The sequence below is a fragment of the Meles meles genome, chromosome 8 (genome assembly GCF_922984935.1).
Source record: "Meles meles chromosome 8, mMelMel3.1 paternal haplotype, whole genome shotgun sequence".
Lineage (NCBI taxonomy): Eukaryota > Metazoa > Chordata > Mammalia > Carnivora > Mustelidae > Meles > Meles meles.
In genome coordinates this window covers 106,510,373-106,537,804 of record NC_060073.1, presented here as the reverse complement: position 1 = coordinate 106,537,804, position 27,432 = coordinate 106,510,373, and the positions used below count along the sequence as shown (strand labels likewise).

Below are 27,432 nucleotides of genomic sequence, written 5' to 3'. Positions count from 1 at the left end.
TGGGAGGCAGATGAAAGGGGATGGGGAGCGGCAGAGTTGCGTGGAAGGTTTTTATTTTGGAAAAGCTGTGCAGAAAAACATTCAACCAAATGTTGCTGTGAAAAGAGAAACCCAAATCTTAAGCGTTAAAAAAAAAATTTAGATCCACCAACTAGCTCAGAAGAGGGGAGGAGGCCAAGGCCGGGAGGAGTCCTAGCCGGTCAGGCAGACAGCTGGCCTCCAGCGGGTAAGGCCATTTCCCTGAGCGCTTTGCAGAGGAAGACAGGGCACTCGCAGGGCTGGAGTGGCAGTGGCAGACGCCTGTCGCAGTACTGCTGCGGACCCGCCTCGCAGGCCCTGGAGAGCTGCGCCCAGCCCGCGGCCTTGCCAGGAGCGCCGTCGTACCGATCTCTCAGGTTAGAGGAGTCAGGGCTGCGTTCAAGGTTGGCTTCTGATCAGGGCTCAAGGAGGCAGCGGCTTTCAGGGTGAGTGTGCTGGGCCGAGGGCTAACTATCAGACCAGTAGGTCCTAGGCTCCAGGTAGAGGCAGGAAGGGGAGGGAAGGACAGGAAAAGATTGCTCTTTCTAGGTCCTGGCTCATTGAAAGGACAGGCATCTACCCACGGGCTCTTCTCAGCCTTTGCCCTGAGCCCTGTTCCCCTGGGACCCCGGGGACGTTTCTGACGAGAGGCTGCTCTGGCCATAGCAGCCCCCACCCCACCCACGCATGGGGGAGGGTCCCTGTGACCCACATCACCGGCTTGCCCAGGAGAAATGAGGAGGCAGGCTTGCCCCATGGGGTGGGGGTGGGGGGACGCCGAGCCCTTGGTCAAGACCTTCTGACCGGAAGCTCCTGTCCAGTCGGAGGAAGATCCAGCGGCCGTGGCCACACTGTTCACACGGCACGACTCCTCTGTCGCCTACACCTTAAGAAGGCCCTGGGCCTCTCTGAACGTAGTCAGAGGGTGCTCTCCAGCCTGTGGATTCCTGATGGGAGCATCAGGCTGCCTTCTCTCCGGGGCTCCTGGGACTTCAGAGCAGGCTTGCAAGCTTCCCCAGCTTTGGGAAGGAAGAGCCTGTCCCATGTTGAGCCTGTTGGGCCTTGGGTCAGCAAATCTGCTCCTCTTTCTCCTGCAGCAGGTCTGGGCCTAGGTGACGATGAGGGCAGTTCAGGGTACTCCTGTCCTGGGATAGGCCCCAGGCCCCTGGATCCAGCAGGTCTGGGGCGAGGAGATCAGAGGCGGTGGGAGGGCCCTCACGTTCTGTCTGCTCTCCGTCTGGATCCTTGCTGTTGCAAAGTGGCACTGATTCCAGCTCTGTCCCCTCTTCCCTGGCCTTTTGGCTTCGTTGGGGCCAGTGGCAGGGTCCACTCCTGCAAGCTCGGTGAGAGGCCACATTCCTCTGGCTCAGGTAGATTTCCAGCATGTAGTACACGGTCCAGAAGATGGTAAAACTGCCTACCAGCACCAGAGTCTGGGGAAAAGTCAAGCACCCAAGTTAGGGATGGTTTCCCAAAGCCCGTGGCTTTTCTCAACCCAGAACAATGAGCTCAGAAAATCTGTCACCTTCGGGACTGCCTCTGCCACCCCAAAGCACTTGCCCCCACCCAAGGAGCACCCTCTTAGAGCCAGGAGTCGAGTGGGGGCCCAGCCAGCTCCTCGCAACCCGTCCCTTCTCAAGTCACCTGGAGTACCCCAGCAAGGTCCAGATCCCCCAGGACACTCCTGCCCGCCCGCCTGCCTGGAGCTGGAGGCTGGGTCCTTGTACCTTGAGGGTGTTCGGGGTGATGGTGTAACCGCCTTCCTCGGGGATCTTCAGCCCAGGAGGGCAGGGCAGAGTGAAGCCGTCATGTAGGTATTTTCCACTCATGGCGCTTTCTAAGAGTCTGTGCAGAGAAAAGAGAGGCGGACGCCCTCCTGAACTTGGTTCCCTGACCCCTTGGCCTCACTGGTTCTCCCACCTCACAGCTGGGGAGGGAGGAAGGCCCACAGCAAGAAGAGGTCGCAGGGTGGTAGAGCTCCCTGCGTGGCTTCTCCGGGCCCCAGGAGCTGCCTCTCCCCGGCACCTGCGTCTGGCACCCACCTTTGCCTGTCCCTGATGTCCACTGGACTCCACACAGAGCCGTAGAGGGTCAGCTGCCACTGCCGAAGCACGCCAGCCTGGAGCGTCTCGTCTCCTAGAGCCGCAAGCGGGGCAGTCCGTGAGCGCCCCCCCTCCCACTGGCTGCGCAAACAGCAGAAGCCCTGCCCGCTCCCCCTCCCCACCCTGGCCCCTGGGGGGACTCGGCCACACGGTCCACTGCCCAGGGGTTCTACAGAAGTGCTTCGCGGGGGCCCTCAGGGACGGAGACAGCGAGGCTGAAAGGTGTGGTTCCGAAGCAAAGACGTTCTGCCTTTCTCTTGTTCACATTTTAGGGTTTCAGCTGGGATTTTGCTTGGAAAAAAAAAAAATGTCCTTCTACTAAATTAAAGCAAGGTTTGAAAACCAGCAGTCTAGTGAATACCTAACTTGGCAGGAAGCCAGGAGAGTTGGGTTCGGTTGCCACTCTCCTCACTGGGATAGTGTAGGACCTTGCGCCAGTCACTTCAGACCTTGGGAGGGCCTCAGTTAAAAAACAAAGGAAAAAACAAAACCAAAAAAAAAAAAAATGGTGAAAATTAGTCCTGCCCTTACCTGCCTACCAGGGCTGGTCGAAGGATGGTTATATGTGAAAGGACTTGAAATGTGGTTTCAACAAGGAATTTTTGTTGCTATCCTGAGGAAAAATGGATCAGTCACTTCTCCAAGGAACATGAGAGGTTGGATCAATGAACAGTCTCAGATCTCAGGGCCCATGTTCTAGATGGGGTGTATTTCTCAGCATCTACCCTGTCAGTCCGATGGCAGTATTCTCCATGGGGTGGTTTCTGCAGGGACTCTGAGCTCCAGAGGGACCAGATGGAGGGGGGAAGCGCGGGGGGGGGGGGGGCAGGCTTACCTACATCCCTGATCACAAGTCTGTAAATCCCCTTTGCTCTTTCCCCCCAGCACCGCACAGTGGAGAAGGTCCAATCATTGAAGCCATTTGGGTCTCTGGGGGGAAGAAAAGAGTAGAAAATCTAGAAGACGTGGGGCAGGGAACTGACCCTCTGCCCACAAACATGATTTCTAACTGTAGGAGCCATCAGAACATAGCTGTTGCGGCCAGAGCTCCAGCTACTGGGGAGCGCGCCATGAGGGGGTCCCTAAGTGCTGTCCCTTCCCCGGGGATCCCACGAGTTGGGGGACTTGTCAGCATGTGCCAGTGGGAAAAGCAGATGTGGAGAGAGCACAGGCCGGGGAGCTCGACAGACTAGGCTTACTGTTACTTCCTGAGGCACTTACTAGCTCTGTGACTTGATTCCTCATTTGTAAAAGGAGGGTAAAGTCTCCTCTGCATCGTTCTTGTGAGGGTTAGAGGAAGTATTTGTCAAGTGCAGTGCTTAGCACGTTGTAAGTGACCTCTACGGAGCCAGCCGGTAGGAAATGGCTTCCCGCCGCCACAGTCAGCCAGTGCCACGACAGCTGACAACAGTGTCCGTGTCCGCTTTTTCTCTCTCTTTTCCTTGCAAAGACCCTCATTGCCAAAAAAAGCTCAGAAGGTGTGGGCAGGCATACGTACGAGTCCATGCTGCGGGGCGCGCCGATAAGGGACATCATGCCACTGGGGCAAAAGAGTTTCAGTTCCAAGCTGCCACGTCGTGGGTGAGTGACGGAGACTGTCACTGCCACGTGCTCTAGCGTCTTCAGCCCCGACATCTCCAGGTCCGTCTTGCTGACTGTGGAAAGTCAGGCTGGGCAGCTGGGAAACCAGCCCCATCAACACTTACGCCCTCACTTCCTCCCAACACACACAAAGGCACATACTCACTGAACTCACATACAGATACCCAGCGCAGCCCTAACCGGGACCCAGCGCAGGCGAGTGAATGGGATGTTGTGGGGGATTTCAATGTCTCATTGGGAAGATCACATATTCAAGACACAACGTAAGAATCAAACAGGGCAGCTTCAACCATTCATTCATCCAAAGAAGAATTTACTGAGTACCTCCTACATTTCAGGCACTGTACTAGATGCTGGGGATAGAAAGGTAAGTTGGACATGATCTCTGCCTTCTACCTGCAAGGGGAGAATGAGACGGTGTGAGGAAGACATAACTGATGCTAAAACAGAGAGGCTCTAGGCACGGGGCAGTGAGAGCCTCCGCAGAAGGGGGTGAACACGGCCCGGTCGAGAGTGCTGTGGGCAGTGGTATGTTCCAGGAGGGGAGATGGCCCAAAGGCAGGGCAGAAATGAACGTGTTTCATACAGAAGACAGTACAAATTTCTAAAAATCTAGTCAGTGGAATACACTTGGAGGAAATGGTGCTGAATGAAAGAAAAAGTCTGTCTCACAAGGATATGCAGAGCGTGACTTCCACGGAGTGATCCTCATGAATGATACAAGCGTGGAGCTGGCTGCCAGGTGAGTGGCTGCCAGGCACGAGGGATGGGGCCGAGGGCATGGGCACGGTCACCAAGGAGTGACACGACGGAGTCTAGTGAGGCTGGGGTGGCCTGGGTCTTGGTGGTAGTGATGGGTATACCCAAGGCTCCAGGTGTGGCAAACCTGTGAGGGAGCCCCGCCCCCACCGCGACACACACACACTCGTACAAACAGGGGTGTGTGAGTATCCTTCATGGACCATAGCCACGTCCTTTTACTGGTTTTGCTACTGGGCTGGAATTGTTTCAGACAATCACGCGGGGAGAAGTGTGCATGAGACTCCCCTGAGCACTGCTTTGCAGTTCCCTGTGAATCCACAGTTATCTCAAAACAAAGTTTAAGAAAAATGCAAATGACTGATGTGGAAGAATTCCTCAGTTGCGGGATGGTGGAAAATTAGGGGGCAAGGAGACACCGTTCTTTCTAAAGCACTTCTTCCCACTGATCCGTTCCAACAGGCGAGGCGGAGACCGGCACCCTCACCTTCCAGGGGGGTGGACAGCTACACGGAAGGAAGATGGGAGGCAAGGCTCAACCCGTGACACCACCTTCTGTCCTTCCAGGCCCTGTGTCCGCCGGCCTCCCACTCAGCCCCACTCCAGTTCGTTCACGGAAATGCACCAGCCCCCGTCATCCGCTATCACACGGCACCCAGAGGATTGCTGTCCCATGTCATCGTGACCTCATACTGTTTACCTCGCGGTCCTCCCGAGGTCAGCACCCACTTCCATGACCACACCCCGGACCACGTCATTATCCAGCAAGGCCTCACTTCCAAACAGCTTACAAACTCTCTTTGTGGGTTTCATCAGATAAGCAATGCAAGTTAGCTGACGACCAATCAGAGGAGTCGCTGAGCAAAATGACAACAAAGAAGTTCTCACACTTCTTGATAACATATTGGGAAATACTGATCTGGACCTCTCCCTGGGCATAGATGTGTGCACGTGGGCATGGTCTTTCATTCCACCTGGCAAGTCTTCCAAGCCAATGTCCCACCCACCTTCTCTGAGCACAAGGACATCTCATCTCTGTGTTCTCCTCACTCCCTTGTTGATCCCTTCCTTCATCTCCTTGGGCGCCGCCCAGCTCCTCCCTAATAACAGCTCAGATCCCGCAGCTCGGCTCTCCAACACCCTCTTGTTTACTCTCTCAAGCTTCGTGGGTTTTCTTTTCCTTCCGCTGCAACTGTCTGGCCGGACTCCAACACCGGACCGGCCCCATTCGCCAACTTCTTGGCCTGATCTTCTTATGTCTTTGCTGCTACAGATGAAAACCAAAAACAAATAAGCCCTTTCTCAACCCTTCCCTCTCTCCTGCCCACTGTGTGAAGAACGTGGGCTCTGGTGCCGTCCAGCCTGGGTTCAAATCCCAGCTCAGCCTTGTCCTAGCTCTGAGGATCGGATTCCTTTCCTTATCTGGAAAACTTGGAGAGCAACAGTACCTACTTCCTAGGGTTGACAGGAGGATTATATTAGTTCATGCCCATGAAGTACTTAGACGTATACCGAGTATTAAGACTATGTTAAGTATCAGATGTTAGTCTTTTCCTTTACTGGTAAACTTCTTGGAAAAGATGTCTACGTTCTCTATCTCTACTTCTTACCCTCCCGTTCATTCTTAACATTTTTTCCTGTCAAGACAGTATACATGGTTTTAAAAGTGAAAGAACAATTTCCTACCCCATTCCTCACCATCTTCCTGAGCCACTCCCCAGAAGCAAACACTTCTTATTGCTTTCGGTAGTTTTCTTCTGGGATCTACCTTCACGTTCCCAAATAAGAGGTACGTGTGACCATTTCATGGTTTATCAGTTTTAGACATGATACATCGACTTCTAATTACAGCCCGTGAGGATGTGATACCACACCCAGACCTTCTTCCTATCCTGCTGTCCCCTCTGTCCTCTCAAGATAATTACAGCACCGTTTTTAGATAGATTAATATTTTGTTTCCTTACTATGACCTTATAAATCTTATGTGGGATTTAGCCAAGTAGTATATAATGATTATATTCCATTTTCTCAACAATCTGCTGATGTCCCATCTGCAGTTAGTAACTGTCCTGTGTTTACTCCATGTCCCCCGTCACTCATGCTTCCCAAACTGCACCGGAGAACCACATGACCCCTCTGACTACTGTTTCTTCAAATGAACAAACAGATCGGAAGCTCCCTCAGAGCCACCTTCCCCCCAGCGACTCCATCTCGGGCTCCCTGGCTCCCGTTCCCATCTGCTGCCCTGCCGCTGGGTTGGGACCTTCCTCTCCTGCCTTGGCCTTCTGTCTCCTCTCAGCCTACCTTCCTTTTCTCTCTCCCCCATCCTCTCCTTCCCTCGGTTTATCCTTCCTTGTGGAATCGCTGCCTCTCCCACCAGCTTCAGGCAATGTGTGAAAGCATCCTTACTCTACCTTCTCATGTATCCCCGTACCTATCCCGTGTCCCAGGATAAGCAGTTCGGCTGAGTTTTAGTGACGAAAAACAACATCCTTGGGATTTGGAGGTTTTTTGTTTTTGTTTTTCTTCCCCCCAAATAGCCATTGATCCGTATTGGCTTAGAGCCAGTCGGAAGCTCTAAGCATGGTGGAGTTTTGTACTGGTAGGCTTCCCTAACTAAAGTCCGCCGGTCTGGCCCCGGACTGGTTCATGGAGGAGCCCTCCGTGTCCGTATCTCCAAGTCTTTCGGTGAGGGGTCCTTCCATTGCCCCCGAGAGGAGCCACCAATTTCCTGGCTGCCAGGCCCCTGGAATCTGGGCAGCTGGCTTGGAGGGGAGGGGCCCCCTCTCCCAGGACATTCTCTGTCTCTGGACAAGAAACTTCCCAACTCCTGGCGGAATAAGGAAGGGACATCATCTGGCTGCCAAGGATGGGAGAAGGTGCCCCGGCATCTACCTTTTTACAGATCCCTATTTTCCGCCTCATACCCGCCGCTGTCTCCTGGAGCACATGGGACTTCTGAGTCCCGAGCCTGCTGGGACTCTGGGCCGTGAAGGGGCTTATTTCTTAGCATCACCCTTGCAGACACCGGGTATGCAATTTTCTCAGCCTGCTCACTTCTCATTCGTTTTTCATCTTCTAAAAATGTGAAGAAGTCTCTCATTTGCTAAGGTCTCTCTCCCATTCTCTTTGTCCTTGTGCTTACACCACTTTTATTCCTTTTTTCTTATTTTGGTGAGGTTTTGGGAGAAAGTAGAAATAAAAGGATGTGACAAATTGCCATCTTTAACCAGAAATCTCCTGCCTCTACGAATTACTCAACCAGCTGCGATGGAGCGTTTGCCCCTGTGAGTACCTGGAAACGGTTCTCGAAGGCACCAGGGGCCTGTGCAGCAAACCCAGGGCCGCCCCTTCCATCCTTGTCTCCTTGCCTCTCTCACTGAGACAGCCCTGAGTTCCCACGATACCAGCCTCCTGACTTCCTCCTCCCCCCTCCCCCCACCAGCCCATCTCATCCCTCCTGTTCTCCTTGGGAAGGGTCTTTCCTCGGACCACCACGCCTTAACGCAGTCCGTTTGCTGGGTCCTCTTTTATCCTTTTATCCTTTGTCTGCCCACCTACCCTGGGGACCTCTTCCCCAGACCTTTTCTTCCCTTCTGAACTTACTTCCTCACTGCTTTCTGGATATAACCTTTAGGTGTTGCCCAAAACCTCAAACACAGCAGAGCCAAATTCCAGGCCTCGGTCCTTCATACTGCCCAGCCCTTGCCCAGATTTGTTCTTGGGTCTGGGTTCTCCATCTCATTTGATGTCACTACTAACTAGACAGTTGCTCAAGCTCAAAAACTTGGAAATCGGGGCGCCTGGGTGGCTCAGTGGGTTGGGGCCTCTGTCTTCGGCTCAGGTCATGATCCCAGGGTCCTGGGATCGAGTCCCGCATCGGGCTCTCTGCTCAGCGGGGAGCCTGCTTCTCTCTCTCTCTCTCTGCCTGCCTCTCTATCTACTTGTGATCTCTCTCTGTCAAGTAAATAAATAAAAAAAATCTTAAAAAAAAAAACACAAAAAAACAAAAAAAACCCTTGGAAATCTTTTTATATATTAAAAGACATAAATGCATGTATATATTTATATATACATTCATACATATACATTCTGACTACAGAAAATTCCAGACATATATAAAAAATAGAATAGGTGTTCTCAACATCGACCTCCAATATTTATCAATTTATAGCCAATCTTGTTCCACCAATAGTCCTCACTACTCCTTCCCAGAGTCATATGAAGGCAGAGACCCAGTATATAGTTCTGAAAGACAAGGGACTGGTCTTCTTCACCCTCCCCTACCAGCAACTTAGGACAACTTATCTCAAAGGCTCCCCACATACAGACCTCCAGGTCACGTTCAACTTCATTACTGAGGCACACGCAGTTCTGTCTGGCCCTGCCCCAGCCATGCCACACAACTCGATGCTCCCTGAAGTTCTGTGGACTCTGTATGTGTGGCCCCTGCATCTAGATGGCCCTCTCCTCACCTCTTCCCCTGGCTTAGGTCAGTCCCTAGCTTCTCTAAGAGCTCTCCTGTTTTGCCTGGGCGGGGCGGGGGGGGGGGTCGTCTCTCTCCCTGACACTGTGTCATCTCTACAGCAGACAGGCCGCCTTCCCCCTCCCAGACTGTGAGGTCCTAAGGGCAGGAATCCTGTCTTATCTCTGAATCCCCAGAACTTAACACAGTGCCTGGAACAAGGTGGGTCTCGCGTTAGCAGAATGAATGAGTGAATCGATGGAGAGACATTGCAGAGAAATATGGAAAGACTCTGCCTTGCACGGGAATGGACAGGGCAAGACCCGGGGAGAAGCAAGAGGTCCAGAGCGGGTGACCGCGCCAGAGCTTCAAGCGTGCGACTCTACAGCAAGGCAAGGGCTCTGATGGAAAATGGGAGAAACCTGGAAAGTAAGCTGGCTTTTGGAGGGTGACAATGAAAGGTCGTATTTGTGATGTGCCGTGTGCTGGTGGGACACCCAATGCTGCACGGTGACGCAGGCAGAGGGAGCTGCAGGGGGACACCGGTGGCATGGCTGGAGGAGAGCATTAACGTGGCAGACAAGGGGCTCACAGAGCGTCAATGCCATATTCCAGAATGTCACAGAACAGAATGGAATCCAAAAAGAGTCCCACGAGAGCCCGTCCGTGTTAGGATATGTGTGGGGCCATGCCACACGCCCTTTCTACTGGTGCGGACAGACTCCGGTGGCCGTGCACGTGGGGACGCCAGAACCGAGTGAGTTACGGAGTTAAATGAAGGAAAACTCAGAAGGGTGCTTGGCTCGTAAGAAGCATTCAAGTCCCAGCTGATGAGGACTGTCTGATTATTCTCATTTGGGAATAAGTCAGGGGCTTTCTCAACTCCCCCCCACCCCCGCCCCCGGCCAGAAGGTCCCAGGGCTTCCTCCGCTCGTGATCTTGGGGAAGCTCTGACAATCTCTATCCCTCCCACCAGTAAGGGATCAGAGGATGAGATTCCGAGCTAAGAATCCTTTGTGGAAGTCATGAGAACTGCTGCACGGAGGAGGGAGAGACCCGAGAGGGGAGACAGAGCCACAGAGGAGTGTGAGGAGGAACTCACGGGCTGGGAGTGGTGACCAGGCCCACAAAGGACGTGAGGACCTCAGCAGCGGAGCTAAGAGAGGGCTCTGGAGAGAGGAGGTCATGGAGGCCGCACAGGAGGGAGGCTGCTGCCAGGGCCCCGTGAACAGGGTCACAGTGGCAGAAAGGTTGAGAAGGATGAACTCTAAACTAACCCCCATGCCTGACCAGGAAAGGGGGCACTGTGAGCCATGGAACCGAGTCTTCAGTGGTAGAGACAGGGGGTGATAAAAGTGACCAGTGGCTGGGCGCCTGGGTGGCTCAGTGGGTTAAAGCCTCTGCCTTCGGCTCAGGTCATGGTCCCAGGGTTCTGGGATCGAGCCCCGCATTGGGCTCTCTGCTTGGCCGGGAGCCTGCTTCCCTTCCTCTCTCTCTGCCTGTTTCTCTGCCTACTTGTGATCTCTGTCTGTCAAATAAATAAATAAAATTTTTGAAAAAAAAAAAAAGTGACCGGTGGCTTTAGTTCATTCACTTTTAAGGGTTCCAGGTTAAAGGCCGGCAGGGACTTCCATTTGTTTCCCCATAGGTGACCCCAGGATGTGTGAAGGCAGGAGAAGAGTCAGTGCAGAGGGAGAGGGTGGGCGGGACAGGGGAGGCACAGAGAGGCAGCAGGACTCCTGCCTCCACGGAAGCCTTGCCTGCTACACTCAGGCTTCAAGTAGGGTAACAGGGTAACCACAAGGGGCTTCAGGAAATTTCCTGAAAACGTGCAGACGCTCTCGTGTTTTAGACATTCCTCCCAAACCCCACTGCCCCTCCTGCCCTCTGGTAGTGATTTCAGACCTGGAAGCAGCTCTACGGGAACCAAGGGGCCCCAATCCCGTTTCCCCCACATCCTCCGTCTGGGTCCATCACTGCACTGCCCAGCACGGCGGACACTGGCCACACGCAGTTATTTATGTGAAGTTAAATATAACACAATTAAAACTTAGCTCCTCGGGGCGCCTGGGTGGTTCAGTGGTTTGGGCCTCTGCCTTCGGCTCGGGTCATGGTCTCGGGGTCCTGGGATCGAGCCCCGCATCGGGCTCTCTGCTCGGTGGGGAGCCTGTTTCTCCCTCTCTCTCTGACTGCCTCTCTGCCTACTTGTGACCTCTCTCTCTGTCAAATAAATAAATAAAAACAAAAACCAAAAAAACTTAGCTCCTCACTCACGCTAGCCACATCTTAAGTGTTGAATAGCCCTCACACGGCTGGTGGGTAGAGAGCATTTCCATCATTGTGGAAAGTTCTGTGGGACACCCCCACTCTACAGTGTCAGCAGGACCGCACCTCCTCTCTCGGCGACCTTCAGCTCCCTCCCTCTTAGACTTTGAGCCCTCGGACACCGATTCCCCACGGTCTGGGGGAAAAGACCAAGCTTGGTCACAGGGGCATATCTGTGGGCTGTCTAGTCGCTCTAAACCATATTAACTACAGTCCCTTCAACCTCCAAGTGCGCCCACAGGCTTGTCCTTTCTGTCCTGTCTGCTGGAGGGTAAATGGAGCCGCAAGAGAGGAGAAGACACCGTCGCTGAACTCAGAAATTCGCAGCTGTCCTGCCTGCTGCCCTCCACACTAGCAGAAATCTGGGTCTACACCTCCCTTTGCTTCATCCTCTCTGCCCACTAGCCCACTTCCCCCTCTCCTCAGCCCAAGACAACGTGTCTTTGCTTTCATGCTTCCTAGTGACAAAGAAGCGGTTGCTGGGGAGGTTTGTCACCCGCGCTGGGGCAAGGTCCCCTGGTTAGTGGAAGCAGAGGACGACGAGGCTGGGAAGGCCCCCAACCCTCTTCTAAGTTAACTCCCATTTGGCAAGTGCGACTCTGCATTACTTTGTTACTTAAAGGACAGTGGGGGAGTGCTGGGTGAGAGATCCCGGGTGAAAGGTTCACTATCTCCAAGACTCATCAGCGCAAAGCCTAGGGGTTCCGACTGAACTGCATTCCCAGGAATGTTCCTGGACTTCTCTGCCTTGGTGGATGCCCTTTCCAAGACAGCATTCCTTTTACGGAAAACGCGACGAACCAGCCCGTGGATTTCCTTCCACGTAGAGGGAATGGGCAAGTGACAGACACGGTTAGGGAGAGAGACGACGGAATGCTTCTCGGGGAAACCTCCACCGGAGGGAAGCTGCCCTGCCCCTCCCTTCTGGGCTCCCTTCTTTGGCCATTCCTCCTCTTGCTCTCGCTCTGGTTTGATCACTCTCTAGGATCAAACTGGGCTAAGTGAGGACGGAGTTCTAATTTGGGCCCCAAACATGGCATGCTTCAATCTTCACAAAAAATAGCAAATAACTCTGCCTGGCAAAATTCTTTAAGGAAAAAAAAATCCCCCTTGGAGCTGGGAGTACGGAAACTCTCACATGGGAACTCAGGGGAATCTGCTGACGGGCACAAGCATCCCCATCCCGCTGCCCTCTTGTCCAGGAAGGGGTTCAACCTCAGCACTTCACACAACCCCACAGAGCCTGGGTGTGACGGAGGCGGGGACAGAGGACAGATAACTGCTCCTGGGGGAGACATCGGCATCCTCCTGTCCCGCCCCAAACACCCCACCAGGCTTCTGAATCACACCAGCCGGAGAGTCAAAGGAAAAGATTCATTTTCTTCATCCAAAGGCCACTGGGCTGAAGAGGACGGCCTGGCCAGTCCCCAGTCTGGAAGTCAGAGCAGCATCTTTCAAGTCCTGCCTCTGCGGCTCAAGTCCCAGGGCCACTCCCCCGCCACCCCCCCCCCCCCGCCCCGCCCTTCTAATCGGTTGCTCAGCAGCTCCTTCCACTACTAGTAACTCAGGAGAAAGGTCTTATTTAAGCAGCCAGGGGGCCAGCCAAGTCAGAAGCGGCAACATGTCCTAAAATGGTCAAAGAAAACTCCACAGGTCTGCCTGGAGCTCAGCTCCTAAAGGAAGGGGGCAGAGTCGGGCAGGGCCGATGAGCTGGACTTCCCCGGCACCCCGCCCCAAACCTCAGGCCCGAGATTAACCCCCTTTCTGCTGACTACTTACCATTCCACAGGACCTCCAGTGAGTGGGGGGACAGCGGGATAGCCTTGTTCTCTTTGAACACAGGGCTGACATAGGAAGCTAAGTAAGGGACAGAGGTCCAGATCTAGTAAAGGAAAGGGGTGGTGGTGAATGAGCGAGACGGGCCACGCGCGCTCATCCACTCGATTCTCGGGGCCCAGCTCTTCTCTCTCCTGTCCTCATCACCGCCTTTCACTCCCAAGGCTCCTGCCGACACCCGGGAGCACGCCCTACGGCACCGAAACATGGAACCAGAGCGAGTGGCTGCGTCCAGGGTGCGAGAGGACGCCCAGAGCACCCTGGGAGCCCCAAGCTACACTCGCTCACAGTTCGGAAACTTCTGTGAGCGTGCTGAGCCTGCTTCTCCGTTTGAAAAAATGGGTATCAGATGGCATGAGGGTAAACGAAACGAAGAACATTTATTAAGTGCCTACGACGTGCCAGGCAAGATTTTTACGCATTTGCCCACCCCCCCGGCCACCCCCGTCCTGCCAGGCAGGGGTCCCCGCGCGGCCAACACCCATTCACCTTGGCTGCATTGACGAGTCTCCAGGCGTTGAGCAAGCCGAATCCGTGCTGGTGGCTGTGGCTGAAGCCGGCCTCGTTGGTGACCCAGTCGGCACGGCGATCCTCGTACTGCGAGAACAGAGGTGCCACTTAGTCCCTGGGATCTCCGAGGTACGCCTGACTCTCGAACAAGTCAGTTAGCCCAGCTGGAACTCCATGTATAACTTCTAACTGCCCAAACCTTAACGGAAGCGGTTGATAGACGCAAATTTTGTACGTCACATCGATAATGTATTGTATTCCTACAGTAAAGTCAGCTAGAGAAAAGGGAATGTTATTAAGAGAATCTTGAGGAGAAGAAAATACATTTACAGCAGATCGATGCATCCAGACCCATGTCGTTCAAGGGGCAACTACAAGGTCAACAACGTAACTCTGGTTTCCTTGCTGCCCCTGCTGGCTGACCTGGGCCAGACTCCCACTCAGGCCGAGGGGAATGGGTTCCCCAAGGAGAGCTGGAACAAAAGGTCCAAGCCCCATGATGTCACCACCCTCCCGGCTCGCTCCTGGAGGGGGAGCCAGGAGTCACAGGCCCCGGAGGAAGGGACCCCGCTGTGCTCCTCGAGAGGTGAAATGGCTCAGGCAGAGCAGGTACGAACGAGTTTGGGTCCGAGATCGTGACGGGCCACTCGCACCTGTTCTACACACCGGCAACTCTGGAAAGCATCTGGCCCCTCGAGTTTGGGTGAGTCTGAAGCCACCTGCTCCCTGCACGTGCACGGAAGCAGAAGCGTGGGGAAGGCGGCTGGGTCTCACCTGCGTGGCTGTGAAGACAATGATGTGTTGGACATCCCGCCACGTGAGGCACGGCCGCACCTGCAGCATCAGCGCGATCATGCCCGCAGCGAGGGGGGCCGCGGCCGAGGTCCCCGTGTGGCCCTCGGTGCAGCCTGTGCCCTTCTGAAGGTCCCAGTCAGTGGTCACCTGGGAAGTGGATGGGGGGAGGGCGGGGTTAGACACAGAGTGCACAGGTGCTATTGGCGGGGGGGGGAATGGGCACTCAGAGTAAAGCCTCTCAGGTGGGCCCTTGCCTTGTAAGACCAGAACCTCAGACCAGAGGGAGGCCCACTAGGGGGCAGCACAAAGGAGATCCTTAACCCTTTGAGGCCCTGCAGGACAAGCTCTGGAGAACTGAGAAAAGATGAGTAAAGACTAAAGAGCTACTCTGGAGGGTCTGGCTGCAGGCAGAAAGGAGAGAGGACAGCCTTCCTGATTCCTGCTCCTCTAATAACAGCTCCCCAAATTGCCCACCCCGACCCTCCAAGCCTGCGGCCATGCTAGACGGAGGAAGTGGCTGGGGGAGCTCCCGGGCCCCAGCTGGAGTTGGGACAACAGTGACGGCACCATTCAAGGAAATCCAACTTGGCAGCTCGGCGACAAGGGCTGGAGTGACATCAGTGGGAACAAAGGGAGCGTGTTCCCAGGGAGAGTGACCTGAGTCCTTGCCCACCCTGTGAGCTCAGTGTGGGTTTCGTGTCTACATGGCCTGCCCGCCCTGGCCCAAACTGCCTCACCGCTCTGGGCCTGGTGCCTCAATGTGGTTGCCGGGAGCCCCCCTTCTCTACCTGTGGTTCTGAGGTGGGAGGCGACAGTAGGTGGGGCGGGGAAGGGGAGTCACCTCACTGGGAGAGATGGCATCCAGCTCTTCTTTTCATGCTCTGATCAACCCTGGAGCCATACAGGGTTTGCCTAAATCTGCCCCACGCTGTGGCTCTTTGGATCTAGGACATGGTGCCAATGTTAAGACTAGAGAATTTTTTCCTTCCAGGCTTCTCTCTGGGTCAGATACCAGGGTGCCAACTTCTGCCAAGAACTGCCCTTTCTCCATTGTACTCACTGCTTCCCTCCCAGCTGTTGCGGCAGCTGCCAAGAGATGTAATTTTCACTCAGACACCGTGTGCTCCCAGAAGAAAAAGGAAAAAGCCCTCCAAGTTGTAGCCTCAACGAGACTGGGAAGGCTGGTCTGTGCCAGGGAGCAGATTGGGTTTTTTCCTGTTAAGGAAAGAGCGTCACGGGGACAGTCTCAGGGGTAGCTGTGAGGGCCGTGAACATGCCTAGGGCGGCAGGAGCCCCAGGCAGCCCTGGGAAAGTCCAGGGGAGCACCCCAGGCGCCCAGCAGGGGACTAGCGCAGGCTGCTCGCCCTGCCCCCAAGGAGACCGCTGGCCCCTGCGCGGGAACTGGCAGCGGGGTTTCCAAGGCAAGGACATCCCAAAGCTGGGAGCTTGGCTACACAAACTCTCACGTCTAGGCCAGTGACAGTTCAGGTGTTGGCTGGAGTAGGGGTAGGAAGGGGAGGGGAGTTAGAACAGCCAGGCACCGCCGAGCAAGTCTCAACCATGCTAGGGAGGCCTCGGCGAGTGGGCTCCCCAGTTTCTGCCAGGGCATCAAGAGCACAGTTTGCTCCTGCTCTTTCTTCTCACCCAGCCTGGCCTTTGGGGGTGGGGAGACCCTCTGAATCCGACGCCTGCCTGCTGGGCAAAGCCTCTCTGATGTGTTTCCTTTAGCCCACTCCCTTCTTCCTTCTCCCTGGGTGGGGGCGGGAGGCAGAGGGCCACTGGCACAGGGCCTTGGAACCGTGTGTTGGCCAGAAGTCACTTATTGGCAAAACAGAATTTCAGTTTTGGAGAAGGAATGTGACCCAGCAGGAAGACAAAGCAGCCCCAGAGAGATGTCTGTCCCTAGGCCACTGGAGAAGGAGGACACCCCCAGGCTCTAGCCCAGCTCTTCCCTGGAGCTCTGGGGTCCCAGTCCAGAGACCTGGCCTGAACTTGCCGGGATGGAGCTAAACCAGCCGGGTGTGGGCAGCAGAGCCTGAATTCTTTAAAAGGTTCCCCAGCGTGAGAAGCTCCACTCCCCTGCTCCGATCCCTTGTTGGACATGGCTCCAGTTCTAGCTCCAAGGAAAGAAGTGTTTCTTGGGTTGACAGACATTTCCCAGACTCCTTTTCCCGCCCATCCCATGAAAACAACCACTAGCTTTACTCCCAACGAGGAACGTGACCAGAACTCATAGTATTTACGTAAGGGCTGCAGAGCAATGGAATGAAGATTCTTTCCTAAGCCCACAGGAATTAGCCAAAGCCCAGATTCCACCAAAAGAAGGCATTTCAAAAGAGTTCTTTAATCAGGGTGATGCGTACTAGTCTCTATAAAAAAATATATATATTTGTAAGTTAAAATGCTGAAGGTAAAAGCCACGTATAGGTTTGTTCAGGGTCCTAGTTCCGATTTCCCAATAGTGGCATGCCCCGATGAGACCTTGATCTGCTGGGGAAGAGGAACTGGAGGGGCGGGGGAGCAGGGACCCTGAGAAATACAGCCATACTGCCTGAGGGGTGCCCTGTGGGACAGTGACGGGGAGCGCAGGGCACAGGAGGCACTCACGATGCTTCGGAGCATCTTGTCCCCACCACTGAAGGTGACCGCCAGCATGGAGGCACACTCCTCGGCATAGAAAGGCATCCGTCCCTCCTCGTCCACAGCGCCTAGGGGCAGAGCAGGGGAGACGTGTGCCAGGGGCCTGATGGTATCAGTTATCATCTGGGAGGCTGTCTTGTGTTTTAAAAATGATCTCTGCCCCCCAAGTGCCTCACCAAGGGCACATACGCCTCACCTGAACAGGCAACCTCAAACGCCAGAGGGGATTCTGGGCCCTAGTACCATTCTTCCAGTAGGCTCCATGGTAGAACTGGGGGTGTTCCCCTCGATAACCACTCATCTGTTCACACATTCACCATTCTCCACGTTTATTCACTCATTAATGATCTACTGCGGGGGGTGCCTGGGTGGCTCAATGGGTTAAAGCCTCTGCCTTCGGCTCAGGTCATGATCCCAGGGTCCTGGGATCGAGCCCCGCATCGGGCTCTCTGCTTGGTAGAGAGCCTGTTTCCCTTCCTCTCTCTCTGCCTACCTCTCTGCCTACTTGTGATCTCTGTCTGTCAAAAAAAAAAAAAAAAAAAAAAAAGATCTACCGCGGGTCCCACAGTGGGAGAGGCATCGGGGCCACATGGAAAAGGCCACGGTCTCGAGCTCAAGGAGTCAAAAGTCAGGGAGGAAGGTAAGTAAATGCAACCAGGGCAGCAGATGCCGTGGTGGGGAACACGGGGACAGGCATTTCATTCAGGCTCGGAGAGGTCAGGGAAGGCTTCAAGCAGGAGCCAAGTGGCCCATGGGATGGGAGGCTGGAGCAAAGGCCTAACCAGATGACGGGCTGAAAGTGTTCCCGGGGTATGGTGACATCTAAGGAAGTCCTGAGGTCCCCTGAAGCAGGGCTAGTCCCTCCTAACTATATGGCTCCGCAGACAAGATCATGCTCACACAGACAGACACCATGAAAGCCAGGGCACCCCGCAAATCCACAACCCCTCCCACCTCCCCACTGAGGGACACACACACCCCAAAATATGGAAGCCCTCTACCACCGAGGGATACACACCCCAAAACACACAACCCCCTCTCCACTGAGTCCCACACACACCAAAATAGAGCCCCCTCCTCGTGGAGCGACACACACAAGCACTCACGCACACACAACCGCCAGGCCACTACCTATGGTGACGGTGTAGATGGAGTTGGCGTAGCCGTCGTAGTTGCAGTTGTCGTTGTGCTGGCCGCCGTTGCCGCTGGCCACCACAAAGATGCTCCCGAAGCCCCTGCGGCCAGCAATCACCCCGTGTTGCAAGGCGGCCTGAGGAGCACAACGGTCATGGGTCAGCTGAGGAGCTCAGAGAAAGACCTCTACCTTCCATACCAATCGAAAAGGGGAAAAAGCCCAAAGGCACTGGGCCAACATGGGGAGAGATTTAAAGATGGAAAACAAGAAAGGGAGGGAGCCGTAAGTTGAGCAAGTGTCTGATAAGAGTCTGCTGCTTATCAGATCCGTGGGGCCAGTGATGCGGGGCAAGCGCAGAATCACAGGGAAATGAGTCAAGGCACTGGGTACTTCTCTAAGAACTGGTGTCCCCTGTGCTGCCCCACCTCCAGATTAGAAAGACTTGCCCCAAAGGAGGTGGTGGGTCTGGATGCTGGGAGTCTGGCCCCACAGATGGGGTAGGCTGGGAAAATGAGCGACTTGACCTGAACGAAGAGGGCGTCCGGGTCTTGCAATCTTCACACAGTTCAGTTACCTTTCCAAGCTGGTGGGGGCCATCTACTGTCTTCCCATCATCATCTGGTCCCCAGCTGTTGAGAAATACCCGGAGGGGAGAGCCAGAGCCCCACTGTGGGGGCCCATCCAGGCCTCCCAGTCCCAAGTGACCACGCCCTCCCTGGGCTCTTCCTGTCCTCCCAAGCATTCCAGTCCAGGCCCCCCATGATTAAAGGAAACAGGGTTTAAAGATCCAACCTTCAGTACATGACAAGGCTCTTTTTTTTCCCTTAGAAAGCTTCCCCGTCTAGGACTACTTTCACCTGCCCCTGAAAATCCTTCCTTGGGTCCCAGGGAGCAGGAGACGACACATATTGGTAGAGAGGGATGGGGGGACACCCCATCTTCTGATCTAGGCATCTGAGACGAGGCTCGACGGCAGAGCACCTACAAAGGACCTACGTTGTCTGTGCGAGTTCCTGGGTCCGAGGAGCTCTCTCTTCCTTCTCTAAGGGAAATGTCCTCTATGCATGACATCATGCATTTAAGGGGGTGCGGCTGGGGGAAGAGCCGGTGCCATCGGTGCAGTGAGGGCAGTGCAAATTCCGTTTCCCCTTTCTCAGGAGCCCAGGCCCCGCCCGCTCCCCACCCATCGCCAGAACCCAAAGCTGCAGGTGCATTTTTGCCTGCAGGGCAGCGGGAACTGGCCCGGCTGTGGCGGGACAGGAGCCTTCGGAGCTCACGAAACGGTAAACATGGGGCAGACTCTCCTCGTGTGGGCCCCTGATGATGGGATGGCATGGGGCTTACGACGGAGAACCCAGGGCCGGGGGTCTGGACACGCGGGTGGTAGACTTCCGGCCTGAAGGTGGCAAGAGGACCCCAGCGGGCACCTGCTGCTCCGCTGTGGGGCTGCGCGTCCCCGCCCAACCGTACCTGCAGCTGTAGATGTCGTTGATCTGGTAGTGGGTGTTGAACGCCACGGCCTCCATGCTGTCTGTGAGGGGCCCGTCCAGGACGCGGATACCTGGGCGGTGAAGGCCGTGTCAGCTCCCCGACCACGTGGGTCCCCGATGGGGAGCTGGTGGTGGTGAGCCACACGGGGAGGCTTCCTCTCCCTGCTGAGTGCTCTTTTTTAGACCATGTGTATACCAGAATGGGCTTTTTTGTTTGTTTGCTTAACTAATGCTGAATCTTGGATTCTAAGGATCATCACGGCTGGTGAGATGAGGCCTGGGCTAGAATGTAGGCAGTCAAGGTTCCCTTATTTGCATCCTTAAACCCGTAGAGCCCGGGTGCAGTACTTGACACATACAGTGTGTCCAATAAATGGTGCTCATGATCATTACTGCTCCACGGATGCCTACTTTTACCCTCTAGAATGGGGTGGGTCACATCCTGGTGGTCAGGTAGGGACAGATGGCGCTTTCTTTGGGAGGGGACTGGGGTCAGGAAGTTTCTGGCTCGCTCACTAGCTCCTGTATGTATGGAGAGGGCTGCTGCCCTCTGCTGGAGAGTAAGGGGAATACAGCCAATCCGTTCAGTCTGCAGGTTCCAAGCACTTATGAGCTGTGGGGGAGGGCTTCCCTATGCAGGCTCTTCCCATTCCCCCTTGATGTACATTCCATTTTGATGTAGAAAAACTAAGAGAAAGAGCCTTAGAACACGCTCCAGTAGGGGCCAGGGCTGCTCAGCTCTCCTGAGAGGAGGGAGCGCAGACACCAACCTTCAGAAGGGCTGGGAGCTGGGAGATGGGAGGGGAGTCTCCATAGACAGACCGGATGAAGGAAGAGAGGCAACCAAAAGGGGGTACTTGGGCAATTATGGAAATACAAGTATAATCCAGATAAGGAAAAGGAGTTATTGTTACAGTGAGCTGGGTCATTTGATGGGACATAACCACGATCAGAGAAAGGGGGAAGGGAGTGAGTGGTTGGGGCTTGAGGCCTCCATCCCACTTCAAGACCATTCCCACTTTGATGTTTTGTTTTTTTTTTAAAGATTTTATTTATTTATTTAACAGACAGAGACCACAAGTAGTCAGAGAGTCAGGCAGAGAGAGGAGGAAGCAGGCTCCCTGCGGAGCAGAGAGCCCGATGCGGGGCTCGATCCCAGGACCCTGAGACCATGACCTGAGCCGAAGGCAGAGGTTTTAACCCACTGAGCCACCCAGGCACCCCTGATATGTTTTATATAACAGGGTACACCACTGCACCGACAAAAATCAATGAACTGATATGTCCTACAGATCTATCTATCATAAACTTACTCTTTGCGTGATTTCATGTGTGTTGAAAGGGGAATCAACACAGTCAGCCCTTGAGAGAGGAGCGGGCAGGGAGTGAAGACCATCACCGCGGGAGAAGCCCACCGAGGCTAGAGCGGAAGGTACCTGCTATGCGGCTCCCATAGGCCACTCCGACAGCACAGAAGCTGTTGTTGGGCACGGCGGCAATCTCTCCCGCACACCTCGTGCCATGGTGGTTGCCATTCTCCGCGTCTGGGTGTGGCATTGGGTCAGGGTCGTTGGAGTTGAGGTCATAGCTGCCCTCAGGGCTCTGCAACATTGGGGGGGACATGTGGTCATTCACAAGTTTTAATGGGTTGGGTCCTGGCGCTCAGGGGGAGAGGAGACCTGGGGGAACCTGGGACTTTGGGGCTCCCAGCCAGCGCAACAGGCCCATCCCTCTCTCTCAGGCTGCAGAGGTGAGAACAGGACACATGGGGCAAAACTGAGAAGTGCCCCAGGTCTCAGCAAACTTCTCTCTTGTCCGTTACAGGAACGGACCCAGGAGACAGCCCTGTGGCTTGGGAAGCCCAGGATAAGAGATTTAGAGCTACCTAAAGAGCAGGCTTTGGAGAGGGAAGGTGCTCAGAACTCCTGGGGAGAGGGAAGTTGCCTCCAGAGGCCACTCCTTACTCCCCAGGGCAGGGAGCAGCAGCCGGAACCAGGAAGTGCCACCCAGAGTTCTCTCCCTGGGTCTTAACGGCCAGACTGGAACGCTGGCTGGGGGAGTGGGGAGGATGAAGAACACCATCCCACCTCCCAGGCCCTTCTGTGTGGCCCGGGGACCCCTAAGAAAGGGGGCCAGGCTGAGGCAGTAACAAGAAGGAGATAAGATGCGGGCATCGGAGGGGGCGTCCCAGGGCCACTCACGTAGTTGGGTGCGATGTCCTGGATGGTATGTTCCACTCCGTCATCCACCACCACCACGGTCACCCCTCGCCCGGTGACATTGCGTTCCCATACACCTGTCACGTTGATGTCCCTGCCAGGGCTCCGCCTGTTATTCTGTGGGAAACACAGGCTCAGGAACTATTCCAGAGCCTTGGGAGCCTAGTGACACATGACATAGCTCACAGACAGATGAGTCAGAGCTTGCAGTCCCTTTTTCCTTCCCTCCCGGCCACCACCGGCACGGTGGTTGTGGACTGAGAGGTCTGGGTGGGGACAGAGCGACAAGGGAGGGCTTTGCCACAGGCTCGCTCTCCAGGAAGGCCTGGCATCCTTCACCGGTGCTAATAGTGAAATGTTGGCAAGGACAAGCATTGGAGGATACGATTCAGCCATATAACGTATATCCTATGAACGTATATCCTATGAAAACATAACGTGGTACCAAGTGTTTACAAAGCATCAGGCACACACATATTAATTCACTTCTCCCAATCAGAACTCCGCCAGGTACACACTGTTACGATCTCCACGTAAGTGGAGGAGCTGGATCTGAGCCCAGGCAGCCTCGCCCTAGCACCCACACCCCAACTTCTGGCTCTCCAGAAGCCGGCACAGGGAAGGAGGAGCCCGAGGGCAAAACCCGCCACCGAAGCCAACAGAAATGAAATGTGTCCTCAGGCAAAGGACAGGGGCAACGGGAGAGTAATAGGGTCAGAAGCCCTCTAGAGAACGGAGCACCCCAACTTCTCCGCCTGAGGGATGCAGGCGGCAGGGCCGGGCTCACCAGGTGCCACTGCTGTGGGTACTTGGGGTCGTTGAAGTGGACGCTGCGCTTGGCCCGCTTGAGCAGCCTCTGCTCCGAGTGCCAGCGCACAGCCTCGTGCCCCGCTAAGACGGCCTCCGCTTGCCGCCGCACAGCCTCCGCCTGCTGCCCCTGCTGCTGCCCCGCCGGCTGGACGAGGAGGTAGTACCCCCGCAGCTCCCCGATGCGCCCAGCATTCAGCAGCCCCGCTGCCCGGGCCAAGGCATCTGCCTGCTGCTCCAGAGTCTCTTCCGGACCGCCGCCTTCCAGGCTGTCCAGGTGCACGGCCCAGCTTAGCCCCCCTGGACCCTGGGCACTGGTCCCATCGGTCCCTGCCAGGCCCATGACCCAGGGAACCAGCAAGAAGAGCCCGGCCAACTCCAGCCAGAAGCAGGTGAGTAGGCCCAGGGGGGCATCCAAGTGTGGCACTTTCCGCCTCCCCTTCGGCATCAGAGCAGCAGGCTGCAGACAAACAGAAAGGACATCAGGGACCCCTGCGGGGAATCTGTAAGGAGACCAAGACTTCCCTGTAGGTCGCCTACAACCAGCCTAAGACCCCCAATCCACTCCATTTACATTTGTAAACACTGGATCCTCTCTTTTCATAAACATTTATTCCAGAGCAAGGGCGGGTGTGGGGTATGAGCAGGTACTAACCCCAGCAGATACCCGCAGGGTGGCAGGATGGCAATGCCATCTCACCAGATAATCAGGGAGGACATCCAACTGCTAACAGGCACCACGCTGCTCTTTGCCACTGCGACTCTGAAAAGGGCTCAAAAGTCGTATCACTCCCGTAGCTGACTGGCAAAATCATGACTGTTCTTCCTCCCTTATTTCCAGGGGACAGAAATCTTCCCCCCAGCTGACATCTCAGTCCAGGTGTCCTCAGGGCTGACTCCCCACGCGGGTGCCCCAGTCCTACCTGGGCTCTGTGCGAGGTTGAGCTCCTGGTCTGGCTAACCACCTCACCCTCATTTTGTGCAAATGGAGACAAGGCATCACTTTCACTGTGGAGTGGCGGTTCTGAGCACAGACTGCAGACCTGTGGGCCCCAAGGAAAGAAGAAATGGTGTCATTCCAAATCCAGTGGAGCCAGCAGAGGCTAGCCATGACCTGTGACCAAGGGAAGTGGCCAATGATCAAATGTCATTTCCAGGGATCTCAAATGGGTTGCAGACTGGCACAGAAACCCTACTTCTTATCCTAACCATCAAGCCACCCTCTTTTCTTTGTTCCCCAGAGGTCCAGAAGATGGCTTGAACTGTTGCCAAGACACCCTCCTAGAGAAGCAGATAGTACTATTTCGTAGGAGTCGAGGTGGTAGCTAACGTCCTGATTTCTGTATCTCTGTTGGATGCCAGGGGCAGTAAGAGGAGGCAGAAAGCAGAGGAAATGGTGAAAACCCGAGAATGCAAACAAAACTGAACAGGCCTAAAAAGCAAGTGGGCAAGCAGGAAAGGAGAAACGATCGGGCAGTTGGAAAGTAGCACTAAACGTGGCCATCCTTCCGCACGAGCTCAGCTGGGTGACCTGTAAGTGAGGGCTTAGGCTCCAAACTTGGGATCGCCACCCATGGTTTGATTTCAGAAAGGCCACATTTAGAACCAGGGCGCAACGGTGGGGCCAGGGACAGGTGAGGGGGGCAGCAGAACCTGTGTGTACCCATTGGCGACTGGGTTCCTTTGGAGTCATCTGCTCTGTGCTGCTGTCACCCGGGGGCACCTACCCACACACGCCCAAAGGGATCCAACCCAAAACGAGACAGAAAAATAGGTATTTTCCTGAAATCTCTTTGGAAAGGTAGAAGAGAACGTAGGCCGCCTGACTTTTCCCTCCAAAAAGCTGCATTCCGCATCTCCTTCGGTTCCCAGGCGCATTCCCTCTCAAATTCCTCCCGGCCCTCCAGCAGCCTCCACTGTCCCAACACACTCAGATGCCTTTCCCAGACCTTCTAAGTAAAACATCTTGCCAAGCAGCCAGATAGTGCCCCGCCTAGGCAGGCCCCCCAAAGTCCCCTAGATCCCATACATTTCCGGAAGAGAAGAGAACCCTGAACACCACTTCCTCCTCTCCCTTGGCAGAGCAGGACCGTCTCCCACTCCCACCCCAGGTTTCTGGGAAAGGAACCTTAAATAGTCCCTGAAAGCAGATCACAACCTCACCCAACTGCTTTGCGCCTCTTCACAGCTCTCAGGTGCCAAGGGAAAAAAAGAAAGAATATGGGCAGCCCTGAGTCCTGGAGAGAGACTGTCCCAAGAGACTGACCTCCTCGCAGCCTCTACACCCGGTTCCTAGAAACCAGGTTGAGTCCCGGGTCAGTTTCATTGATTTCCTTCTCTCCGGCCCCGACTGGCCGGTGCACTGTGACCCTCCCCTCAGAGGGACCCCTACTACCTTGGGATCCGCGACTCCGGTGGCCCTTCTCCCAGGGCTCCCCCACGCCGGGGCTGAGGGCGCCCTCGATGCGGCCCCCTGGTCCTCGGGGGCCGGTGCCCCCCGGATCTGGGCCACTCGGACTTCCCCTGCCCCGCCCCCACCGAGTTCCCAACTCACCGGCCCGGCCGCAGCTGCTGCCGCCGCCTCCCTGCGGAAACTCGCGGCTTCCCGGGAGCCCGGGGAGCCAGTGACAGTCGCATCACTTCCGCCCGGCGGCGCAGCCAATCAGCGGCGGGGCCCCGGCCCGGCCCAGCGGCCCGGAGCAACCTGCGCTAGGGGGCCTGCCGCTCCGGGCATCCTCCGCCGGGAGAGGAGCGTGCGGGCGCGCTGGGCTCCGCTCGCCTGGCCCCACCGCCCCCAGTTGTCGGGGTGTCTTCAGCGGGGGCCCTGCCTGGAGGGACCGTCTTGCCCTTCATGGCGTCCTCTGGAAAGGGCGTCTCGGTTGCGACCTTTTAAAAACACCTCGTTCCTCTTCTCTCTCTGATCGCCATGGCCCCGACTCTCCCTGGGACCTTCCCAGAGGGGCTCCTCCCTCCGCCGGGTCTCCTTCCTTCTCGCCGTCGCCTCTCTCTCCCTCCCCGCGTCCCCGGTAGGGTCCACTTGTACGTTAGGGGGCTACCACGGAGTCCACGGCTCCTCCGCGGTGCAGGCTCTGGCCGCCAGAGGGCGCCGTCGGGGGCGGCGCAGTGCCGCCGAGGCCGCTCCTCTCCCGACCGAGCCTCGCCCGCTCGGCTCGCGCCGCCGGAAGTGGGAGGTGCGGCGCGCGGGCCGGCGCTCGACCCCTCCCCCCGAGGCTCGGCCGCCCCCTCCCCCCGCTCCGCCCGCTCAGGTGCGTCCCGTCCCTCCCCCACTGCCTCCCGGGGGCGCGGCGCGGGAGGTGTGTGCGGGGCGGGCGCGCGGGGAGGGGGCTGCGACGCCGGGGGCCAGGGCAGGGGCGGAGAGGGGTCGTCGAGGCGGGGGGCGTGGAGGGGGCCCGTGCGGACGGGGCAGGGGTCCCGGCCTAGGAACGGGACGGCGCCGGCTACGCGGTGGGGCGGGGGTGGGGGGCACGATAGAGGGGTCGGGGGGGCCTCCGGCCGGAGGAGGCGGCGGACTTAGCGGTCCCCGGTTGAGGCGGCCGTGGCCGCCCGGCGCTGCTTCCCCCATTGTCCCCTTCGCGGCCGTGCCCCGTTTCCCCCCGGGCACCCGTCGCTCCCGGCGTCCCCGCTTCGCTGGCGGTCGCCGCAGGGATTCCCTTGACACGTTCGACTTCTCACCCCGCGCCGCAGCCTGCAGCCCGACGTACCTGCCCCGCTCCCCTTTGGGCTCTAGCGGCGGAGTCGCACGTAGGACCCGTGCCCTGGGCACCGAGGACCCCCGACCCTGGGCTCTGTCGGGGCAGGATGTTTGCACCCGAGGGAGCAGTAATGGCGATTGGGGCCCATTTCCTCCTAAGAGCTTTGTATAATGGGGGAAACTGAGGCACAGCGGGTTGCTGGCCTGTGACTGAAGTGTTGACAGCGCCCAGTCTCCATTCTTGTCCTTGCTTGAAGGTTCCCGGCGGAGTGGGGGGCGGTGTGAATACCTGTGATGCCATTAAAATAAAAACAAGAATTTAAACTAACACTTCCACCCCCCCCCACATTCTTTTCCCCCCTTTGTCTTCACCGGAGAGGCCCGTGAGTTTGTCCTGCTACACAAAGGATGACCTCCTGATCCAGGAAAGGCCTCCCTCCCCATCCCCTGACTTGATTACCTGTTTCTCAGCCTCTCTTTCTCTTGGAGGAGTACCCGAGATTCCTGTACTCTCTTGCACTCCTGTAGTAACTCTGAAGAGTCTGTATTTTTCTCCCTCAGTGGCTCTCAAACATTTCCCATGTGTGGGGAGCACACTGGCGCTAGAAGACGCTCTGATTGCCCAGCGTCGCATTGCTTTTTTCTCACACATGAACACCTCCAAACAACTTGACTCAAATGAACAGAGGATGATTGTAATGATTTAAAATGTATGCTATGGCTGATTATTGGGCCCCAAATGCATTCTTTGTAAATAATACTAGGTCAAGAAGGCATGTGGACCGTTTGGACGACTCTCACACACTGTAGTTTTGTTTTAAATGACTGCATCTCTGCCAAAAGCGGGAAAGCTTTGCAGAGACTCCTAGAGATTTATATAAATCCGGTGATTTCTGAGGATCCGTGTCCACTGGGGCCTGTTGTGCCCAGTGGCTCTTTTAATACCCTGCTACAGAAAAACTCTTAGTATTTTCTCTTGGGACCCAACTTTTTCTTTGTGTTTCTTTCCTGGAACAA

At 55.9% G+C, this 27,432-nt stretch overlaps 2 protein-coding genes across 5 annotated transcripts in view; one reads left to right on the top strand and one right to left on the bottom strand.

Annotated features, from left to right (window-relative positions):
- Positions 1-36: 36 nt before the first annotated feature.
- Positions 37-25,747, bottom strand: PCSK7 (proprotein convertase subtilisin/kexin type 7). 3 transcript variants are annotated; one of them, XM_046017542.1, is made up of 17 exons: positions 25,258-25,746; positions 23,627-23,746; positions 22,684-23,163; positions 21,879-22,013; positions 21,114-21,279; positions 19,658-19,748; positions 18,762-18,816; positions 18,184-18,322; positions 17,020-17,120; positions 14,392-14,559; positions 13,597-13,704; positions 13,051-13,153; positions 3,619-3,775; positions 2,956-3,050; positions 2,061-2,154; positions 1,746-1,863; positions 37-1,451 (listed from the first exon to the last, which is right to left on the bottom strand). In XM_046017542.1, exons 3-17 carry the CDS (start codon positions 23,149-23,151, stop codon positions 1,086-1,088), a joined length of 2,364 nt encoding a protein of 787 aa, XP_045873498.1. In that variant the 5' UTR covers positions 23,152-23,163; positions 23,627-23,746; positions 25,258-25,746; the 3' UTR covers positions 37-1,085. The 3 variants fall into 3 exon arrangements, 2 of the variants coding, with proteins under 2 accessions (XP_045873498.1, XP_045873499.1); XM_046017543.1 differs by lacking the exon at positions 25,258-25,746 and adding an exon at positions 25,099-25,233; XR_006820089.1 differs by lacking the exon at positions 37-1,451 and adding an exon at positions 2,652-2,733 and having other exon boundaries at positions 1,843-1,863; positions 25,258-25,747.
- A 138-nt stretch (positions 25,748-25,885) lies between these two features.
- Positions 25,886-27,432, top strand: part of RNF214 (ring finger protein 214) — a 44,824-nt gene continuing 43,277 nt past the window's right edge. For both annotated transcript variants that reach the window (XM_046017545.1, XM_046017544.1), the window contains exon 1: positions 25,886-25,969. The gene's annotated coding sequence lies outside the window, so the exon portion shown is untranslated. The remainder of the gene's footprint in view (positions 25,970-27,432) is intronic.

What these genes read in the sequence shown, in the direction of transcription:
- PCSK7 (XM_046017542.1), bottom strand. Translation starts at nt 23,151, where the DNA reads ATGCCGAAGGGGAGGCGGAAAGTGCCACACTTGGATGCCCCCCTGGGC. An exon ending in ACAAGATGCTCCGAAGCATC is followed by an intron (nt 14,560 to 17,019) that starts GTGAGTGCCTCC and finishes TCCACTTCCCAG; the next exon opens with GTGACCACTGACTGGGACCT. An exon ending in GCGCCCCGCAGCATGGACTC is followed by an intron (nt 3,051 to 3,618) that starts GTACGTATGCCT and finishes TCTTCCCCCCAG; the next exon opens with AGACCCAAATGGCTTCAATG.